General features: G+C 33.9%; 1 protein-coding gene and 1 pseudogene across 1 annotated transcript; both read right to left on the bottom strand.

The window, feature by feature from the left end:
* Positions 1 to 531: 531 nt before the first annotated feature.
* LOC120191321 (EH domain-containing protein 2-like) lies at positions 532 to 5,095 on the bottom strand. Its single transcript, XM_039194293.1, has 16 exons — positions 4,664 to 5,095; positions 4,496 to 4,575; positions 3,856 to 3,924; positions 3,702 to 3,759; positions 3,519 to 3,574; positions 3,351 to 3,393; positions 3,205 to 3,266; positions 2,734 to 2,847; positions 2,451 to 2,553; positions 2,310 to 2,359; positions 2,024 to 2,152; positions 1,687 to 1,938; positions 1,513 to 1,592; positions 1,317 to 1,443; positions 1,042 to 1,185; positions 532 to 880 (listed from the first exon to the last, which is right to left on the bottom strand). The coding sequence occupies exons 1-16, from the start codon at positions 4,746 to 4,748 to the stop codon at positions 695 to 697; spliced, it is 1,638 nt and encodes a 545-aa protein (XP_039050224.1). The 5' UTR covers positions 4,749 to 5,095; the 3' UTR covers positions 532 to 694.
* A 1,062-nt stretch (positions 5,096 to 6,157) lies between these two features.
* Positions 6,158 to 8,733, bottom strand: LOC120191313 (annotated as a pseudogene).
* Positions 8,734 to 9,067: the final 334 nt, after the last annotated feature.

The following is a 9,067-nucleotide window of genomic DNA, read 5'->3' as shown; positions in this document are numbered from 1 at the left end:
AAATCCGTAACTCGATTGGCTTCTCTAGGTATGTGCTTTAATTCAACCATCCAATTTTTCTTTAAAAATTTCTCTATGTGGGTTAATCGAATCAAATTAAGAGTGTTAGATAACACCAATCTACTACAAAATAACATAAATTACTATTAAACTAAGCGGGTTAATCAAATCAAATTAAGTGTTGGATAACACCGATCTACTATAAAATAACAATAAACTGTTATTATGCCCAGTTACATCGTTATTTCACTTAATATTTAACGATTAATGACTGTTTGTAATATTGGTTTAATTTAATATTAAATTATAACTTTTAGAGGAAAAAGTAACCTATTTGTAATCAGACTAATAATTGAGTGACCTGAGATGTATTACCCTTACATAAATCCCAGGTTATCCCGGGCCGAGAAGATGGAACTCAACACCAAGTAACACAACCACCCGAGTGTTTGTTTCAATAACCAGCTACAAAATAAAAATCATATTTTGCCCTTGCTAGTTCTTGATAAAAAAATAGGTTCAAAAATAATACTCAACATGTAAAAACTGCACAAAATGACCATTGATCCTATGAAACAAGCTTTAAAAAGCCCCTTTAAAGCGAAGGTAAACACAATACTTTTGTTCACATAGAAGGGAATATCACCAATAGAAGTAATTTTTTTTTTGGAGTAGCGGGGGGGCCACTTGCACTTCATTCATAGGGATTCCTAAAATTCTTCAAGAGCTCTGGAATTTCATATCCTAGCATATCGTCAACAGCTTGTATCATCTTAGGTTTCAGTTTTTCAAATTTATCGATGCTGTAATTATTCAACACTTCCCTATAGTGCTCAACGCTTGGGAAATCACCTGCCTGTAAATGGTACTCTCGTTGAACCTGTTTCAACATAGTCATGGAAAGCAATCCTTAATTTCCATTTGATTCGGTTAAAAAAATCCGAAATAAGTGACTAACAGACCAATTCTCGAAAGTCTGTTAAAACAGTTGGTTTGGTTTTAGAATTCAATAATCGAGAAAGGATCAAATAGATGCAATACCTTCGCAAATTCATCTTGAAGATTATCAATAAGCCGTTGTTGAGCTTTAGCTTTGCCCATCATACTAGGCATCTCCTTCTTGAGATGGCTAATTATATAAGCATTGATTTTTGCTGCTCTAGCACGCTTCACAAATTCATTGATCTGACATCATAAGCACACGGATTAACTAAACACACAAGGATATGATACAAAATATGTGATAGCTAAACATGCATACATATTGTCAAACGAATGTATCGGCAATGTAAAAACAAAAGAGAGTATAAACATACCCGACGATCACAAGCCTTTCGCGGAATGTCTAACAAGTCCTTGAGAAGATCGTCTTGTTCTTTCTCGAAAAGGTCTTGCCCCAATTGATCGATACCAGCCTCGTTATTGTGCTTATCATTGAAAGAGCTACAAAGAGAAATCAACATCATCCAAAGTTGTTCAGTGTAAAAACATTTTCCGGGAAAATAAACTTACCCAATGTAAACACGGACAACCTCGGGAGTATTCAGAACTTTTCCAAGAGACCACATCAAAGCTCCATAAACTCTCATCAGCTAAAAAGATTACATTGATAAGTTATAATGGTGATGTATCAAATTTTGTTATTACAAAAGTATACATTTAAAAAGATAGAAGAGAGAATCATACTTGCTGAGTATCAACTTGGTGTGCTTTATTTAGAACAACACGGATCTTGTCATCGTTACCACGCAAACATGAAATTACTCGTTTAAATTCATCGCTTATATCTAACTTGTGAGGGTCAAATAGAAGAAGAATAAGATCACATTTAGCTGCAAACCACGATATAACACCAGTGAAATCGTAACTTCGTTGTGTTCTCTGTTTTTCTCCAGATAGAACACCAGGAGTGTCCACAAATGTTATCTGATCCAACAACTGCAACAATAATAATAAATCGGTGAAAAATCCTGGTATATTAATTGATACCGAAAACAGATAAAGTAAAATCAATAATTCTCACTGGATGAGGCATTTGAGAGCACTCAAATTTTGATAAAAAGGCTCCTCCAAAAGTGGTCAATCCACCATATGGCAGATCTGCTTGAACAGCAATAGTGTTGCCGGGTATACTCCTTTCATCAGGTCCAGACTGAGAGTAATAGAACATGAAATCAAATGTGTTATAAGAAACAATGCAAATCCTTATTTCCATCCATGTGAATGTTACCACTTGGTGTAAGAAAATAAACGAAGAATCCATATAATTCACTTTCAGAACCAGAAAGTTCAGACACGGTTTTACATACCATTACAACAACAAATCTATCAGTTGTAGGCTCAGGTCCTATATGAGCTCCTGTCAATAGAGTGATGATGGAAAGCTCAGTACACATGATAATGAACTTATCATAGGAAAGAAGAATTTAGTATAAATGCTTTTAGCTTACCTGGGTAATCACATTGTAACAAATGTTTTATAAATGTAGTTTTCCCGGTTGAATATTGACCCAACAGCATAACCATAGGTTTAGCATCAAAGTCGCTGTTTGTCTGCATTTAGAAAATCACTGGTAAATACACTGAATTAACTAAAGCGTTTGTGTCAAACAGTACATGACATTCCACAAGGGGAGCCTTGTATCTGTTTCTGCAGGGAGTGCAGAGAGAGCATTCAGTTCAAGTTTGCACAGTTTTCTATTTGGTTTATAACTTAAAGCACAGTGCACTTACCAAAGACGGAGACACAAAATCATTAAATCGATAGGTAGCTTCTAATGGCTTTAGCTTTTCAATATACAATCTCTTCAAGCCATCAACAATTGAGGTAACAGCACTTGCAGGTATCTGAGCAACAAATAGAGAAAACAAGCCAATCAATGCAACAATCCATATGAAGTCATCCTTACAAACGGATACAACTTAAATATTTGTATAGCACGTGAACATAGTTAAAAACACATCCTCATTGAGAGATTAATAAAATGTATACATAACATATATCAGATGATAACTGAACTTAACAAGCCTTAATAAAAATAAATCAAGAGAATTCATAAATGCAAAAAAGAAGATATAAAAGACACATTCGTTAACAAAGGTTAGCCACAAATATTAAAAAAGATGTAATGAAGCATTAGCAAACGAATAGACTACAAAGTTAAAACAAGCTACAACAATAGCAAAAAGAAATTTTGAAACAACCTTTTTTGAAGGCTTTGAGGTAAACCATTTAGCAGATGTTAGACCTTGGGGCTGACTAGATCCTGCATCATTAGCAATAAACAAATTCATTAGAACCCAATTAAACAACTTGGTTAGAAAACACTTAAGGATAGGTAGCATCTAACCATTCATTCCATGCGCACCATTTGTGGTCAAATCCTTTTTCTTCTGAGAGAGGAGCAAGAAAAAATAGTTTTAAAAACAAAGAAATTAGCACAAGCATGGGAAAGGAAGAAATAAGACATTTTAACTCCAGCAATTAAAGTGGGAAAGCAAGAAACAAAATCCCTTACCGTTGCTAAGGCATCCACACCTTCTATTAAAGGAAGACTAATATGCTCTAAGCCAGCTAGAATAAACAAAAGAACCATCAATATAAACTAAACAACAAGAATATGAACCACTAGAGAGTCATGCACTCATTGATACTAAAGCATGAGAAAATAGCAACACAGAGTACGTTATTTGCAACTTGCCTGAACTTTTAAGAATATCAGAGGTTATTTCATGTCCAGCTTGTGCCAAAGAAATAAGCTGAAAGCCAAACAAACAAAAATATGAACTCTTAAATCATACACAAGAAAACTAATGATCTCTATTAAGAAACAAAACTCCATTCTGGTATACAACCTGCAAAGCGACAATGAATTCTTTCAAACCTAGAAATCCTTGTCGTTTAGAATCTGCGATTGCCCAAATCTGAAGATAGAAAAATGAAAAAGAAAAAAAAATAAACGTAAACAATCATAATATGATGCAGTACTACAATTAATCCAAAACAGAACACTAATGAAAGGCAAAGTTTCTAATACATATCTTCTTCTAGTCCAGAGGAAGCTTAAATCCTGCTAAGTAAATCACTATTTACTGTAATTCCAAGATTCATTATATATATTCAAAGAAAGGTCAACCTTAAAGAAACGCATCAATTTCTATTTTGCAAATAACAGAGTTTACTAAATGATGACTAATATTTATGAACAAGTTTAGCAAATAATAGCTTTGAAATTCCAAAATTCATTCATATATTCAAAGAATGGCCAAACCAAAAGAAACGCCGAGGTTTCTATTTTGCAAATAACAGCATTAAGTAAATAATGAGTAATCTTTAAGAACAAGCTTAGATCTTTATGGAATTTCAAAATCCATTCATATATTCAAATAAAGGCCAAAACCACAAAGAAGCGCGGTCTTGGCCTCAGTTTCCGTTTTGCGAATAACAGCATTTAGTAAAGGATGATTAGATCTTTATGTACAAGTTTTTAGTTACCTGCTTGAGTTCTTGACGAGAGAGTTTAGACAGGGCGAAGAACTTTGTAGCTTCGTTTCCAGTAACACGCCCATCTCGATCTGCATTTTAAGAAAATTGATGCTCCAAATTCAACAAAAGAACAAAAAATGAAAGAAAGTGATTAGAGAACGTAGTAAAGGGAGAAACCTGAATCGGCGATATTGAACCAATCTCTGTAGATCTTTTGTTGCTCTTTGGAAGACGATCCGATCGGCATTGGACTGGATTCCATTTTCACACACACTCAGTGTGTTTCAGAATTTGAAATTTGAAATTGAAAACAAACAAAAAAAAAGGAATAATATGGTTTTTGCCGTTTGATTTTCCTTCTTTTGTAATGAGTTTGGCGCTCGAGATAAGATTTGAGGAAGGGCCAAAACGGCGACGGATGTAAGCGCCTTGTTATGCTTAGTGATTTAAAGGGTTTAGTTGTATTTTGCTTTCAAATGATTTGGAGGTTTATAGGTCATGTGATTATCATTGTATTGTGGGGTTACATCATGATTCAGATTTCAAAATGGGCTTCTTGTTGTAGATAAAAGATTTTATTTGTAAATTTTGAATTTGAATTTTCTTTATCATAAATCTAACAACTGTGAATAAAAAGTATTTAAAATATTATAAAAATATATTAAATTTTATAACACTTACTGATGAATGATTTGTAATTTAAATCTTTTAAATAATATTTTTAATTTAATTTATTTAAAGATTACATAAAAAATAAAAAATATTTGATAAAACAATATATATTTATATAATTAAATAAAGATGATTTAATATTTTTCCAAAAATAATTTTGCATATTTATATAATTTTTATAAGACCGAAATTTTAACAGTCCAATCATTATATTTCATGTTCTATTGATACAGATTAAACAAATTTTCGATAAACTATTTATTTTATGTAAAATGAAAAATAAATATTAAATATATTATTAAATTAATATTATAGATTGATACGATAGATACATGGACCGGTTCAAAAAATTATATATAAAAAATATAATTATATTAATAAATTTAATCGTTGAATTTCTAAAATGTAAATAGTGCGAGAAAATTATAAAAACATGTAAAATCATTTTAATTTTTTATATAATACTTGAACCATTCAAATATTCTTAAATTTTTAAATTGAAAGTAATTATATTTAAATTTAGGATTTCTTAAAAATATTAACTGAATTAAAAAATAATTTTAAACTAATGTAAATGAATTTACTCAAACAAATAATTTTTTATTGGTTTGGAAAATTTGATTTGTAATAGGATACAAGGTGTTGGAGCGTGAATTTTGATGACTTGAGATGGCCGAATTTAAAGTTTTGAATTGGGAGGGAGGCCTTTTTGCATATATACAAGTTTAGATCCCTGGAAAGGGTGGAGCCAATGCCAATAATTCCGGACATGACATCAATGTGGATCCACTTCAAAATGGCCCATGCCTAATTTGACTTGATATTTGAAACATCTTTTGAAAGTCACATCCTAAGACACAATCTCCAACATAGATACAATGGAACTCCAAGCAACATAGATCCTTATAGCTAGCAAATCTTTACCATCTTCCCAAATGAACAAAATGACAACTATAAAATACATACTCGACCTCTCATCTTATTATACCTTAGCAAACCATACCAAAGTAATTTCTCACAACAGGGGCAAGTGTTGTGAAAAAAAAAAAACATTATACCAAGGGTCGTTCAAGAACCGAAAATAGACATCGAATTTGAGATTCGTACTTGTAGTTCATGTCCATGCAATCACCAGAATATTGTTCACTACTAGAGATTTCCCTTTTCTATACTATGCTTCTTTGATCCCAGCAAAGGTGATGATTCAACCACCTACTCACAACTGGCGGCATTATACTTTTGTGGTTTGATAGCATCCATGCTGTCGAGTTGAGCTCTCTCTTTCGGGTATTCATGTCAGATTTACTGTGGAAAAAAGAGGATGGGGTGCAGAATAGTTAGGGATATGAACACTATTATTTGGTTATTTTATAAGGAAATGCCAGATGCTAGTAATATCGAGATATGTTCATTCGGTTTAAACTCAAGCATATGTTTCTTGGAAATGAAAAGGGCGAATAAGCAATACCAATTGTCTTATTGAGCAGCCAGAGCAGTAAAGCTAATTCGATTCCGAATATAGTGTGGATTCCAGTTCTGTCTACCATGAAACCGAACACTGTGATTCCAGCTCTGTTGTGCTCTAGATAATTCACTGCAATACGTGCAAACAACCGAATAAGGATTATACAGAAAAACATATGTGGATTAAAAAGAACATGCGGTGCTTCTTTTTCCAACTTACCTAATGCCTGTCTCTTTTGGAAAGAGAGAGTGTGTGCAAAGACGGGTACAAGCTTTGTGTTGTCCAAATCATCACTTCCATCTTCTTCATCTGATTCCCAATAAACCTCTGCAGGATACATTTGGGGAGAAGTGATCTGATTCGTGGGAGTCTCGTTATCAACATCATCGAAAGTGTTAATTGTGGCACAGACATGCCACTTGGAAGCAAGGCTTGTAATAGCCTGTGCTCTGTGAGTGATCTTGGTTGCACTCCTCAAGCAGATGAATAATCCGGTGACCATACTTATGGAGCATAACTGGGATCGATCATCATTGAATAATTATAAATTTTCATTTATGCAAGTCTAGACCCTATAGTATAGCTTTCTATCAACAAGAAATTAGTAGCTTACCGCAAGTTCTCCAACCTCGTAGATATTGACAGAGGTAGTGGTTCGGGTTGTCAAGAGCAAAGCAAAGAACTGACTTGCAGTGACCAAGACCAGTGAAAACAAAAGAAATAAGCGAAACCGGTGGCTTATGATCCGAAGATTTCTTCTTATCCTGAGGTGTTCAGCCAAGATTGAACTCACTTCAGTTTCCTTTTGAAAACTTGAGCAAAGTCTTCCAGTCGGAGTATTTGCAGATGACATGTAAGTTGGTAAAAGATGCAAGCTAGGATGAAAATGGATGTTCGATAAAGCCATGACATCAGCTGCAATACACACGCAATGGTGTCGCTCACTATCATGTTACCAAAGTAGGGGATTTGGCTCGGTCCAGTCGCGTACCACCAAATTCTGTATGCACTCTCAAGAGCAAAACAAGGGAGGACAAATACGCAAAGGAGTTTCATTGATTTCTGCACATATAAGACCTTCACGTTTTAGATGATTCCATGTAGTGTTGAATGATTTAAACAAGATTTATGTCCTATGCTGCCCCGACTCTTCATTTTTCCTTAAGCACGCACTGAGTAGGACACATGGATATACGAGGATTCCACCTCTAAGTGTCTTCCAAATACATTGTTGGGGGGGGATTCTAAAAGAATTAAACCATAACCAAATTCGTACACACAATATGCGGATTTGACCTCTAAAGATGCTCCAAATATAGTGTAAAATTTATAAAGATCCAACCATAGAGATACATACACATATCCTACTCAAGCAGGTGAACACAACTTAGCTTAATATTTTGGTTAATGGCTTAATTACTATCATTAGCTTAATATTTATCTCCTCAAAACCTGTGGCATATGCAATTAGCAAATGATCAATCCAGCTAATGAAAAACAAAAATAAAATCTCCGATCAAAACAGTCAAAATTCATCAACTATCATCAAAGTTCCATTAAGAACAAGGAGGTGAATATAAAATGGGTTGAAGATACATTTTATACCTGAAGCTCCTCTGCGTATCCTCGTCGAACCTTATCACTGACATCACACAGTTTATCCAAGAACAGGAACTTCCTGGTCCCATATTTCCGAGCCCAAGAAGACAAACTAACAAAAGAAATAGCCGCGAAAGACGAAAGAGATAACTGTACCAACGCATCGTAGGGTCTTTGATGCCGCTTATCACAATCGGAGCACAAAAGCAGAAAGTGCGAAATGATAGGAGATCCGACGGCAAGCACGAAGAAGAGAGACCATGAGAGACTAACTTTCAATAAACTCGATTGATCTAAGCAAAACCAGTGGAGACCCAGCTTGAAACTCTTCAGTTCGAGTCCTTCTTGAGTTCCGTTGCCCTGGTTTGGCCTGTTTTGGGGTAACAAATCCTGGGTCGTTTCATTTTCCATAGCTTTGGAAACTTTGATAAAGTCAGAGTGGGAGTGAGAGATACGAACATATACAAAGATGATCGGCTTGGAAAAAATAACAAAATCGAAACGGGTCTTTCGATTTCAATATACGTGTATTCTGTTTAGATTAAAGCATAGAAATGCATGATTGGTTTTGTTGGTCGAGGGATAAATTCGGGAGCATTGTTGTTGATGCTTTATTGGTAATGGACCGTACACTTGTAGCTATATTTTAAAATAATCTAAATAATTATAAATTAGTATTGTTGTTAATGCTTTATTGGTAATAGATAGTTGGATGAAGAAAAATTAAAGGTTGAATTTTTTTTAATGAATATTTTTAAATTTTTAACTATTAATCTCAGTTTTTGATTTCTTCTCATCTAATATTAGATAAGTAGATCCTACATAATGTAAAATTCTCATAATGT

The sequence above is a fragment of the Hibiscus syriacus genome, unplaced genomic scaffold, assembly GCF_006381635.1.
Source record: "Hibiscus syriacus cultivar Baekdansim isolate YM2019G1 unplaced genomic scaffold, ASM638163v2 tig00004111_pilon, whole genome shotgun sequence".
Lineage (NCBI taxonomy): Eukaryota > Viridiplantae > Streptophyta > Magnoliopsida > Malvales > Malvaceae > Hibiscus > Hibiscus syriacus.
This window is presented reverse-complemented; position numbering and strand designations above follow the sequence as displayed.

What these genes read in the sequence shown, in the direction of transcription:
- LOC120191321 (XM_039194293.1), bottom strand. Translation starts at nt 4,748, where the DNA reads ATGGAATCCAGTCCAATGCCGATCGGATCGTCTTCCAAAGAGCAACAA. An exon ending in CTCGTCAAGAACTCAAGCAG is followed by an intron (nt 3,925 to 4,495) that starts GTAACTAAAAAC and finishes TTCTATCTTCAG; the next exon opens with ATTTGGGCAATCGCAGATTC. An exon ending in GAAAGGCTTGTGATCGTCGG is followed by an intron (nt 1,186 to 1,316) that starts GTATGTTTATAC and finishes TTATGATGTCAG; the next exon opens with ATCAATGAATTTGTGAAGCG.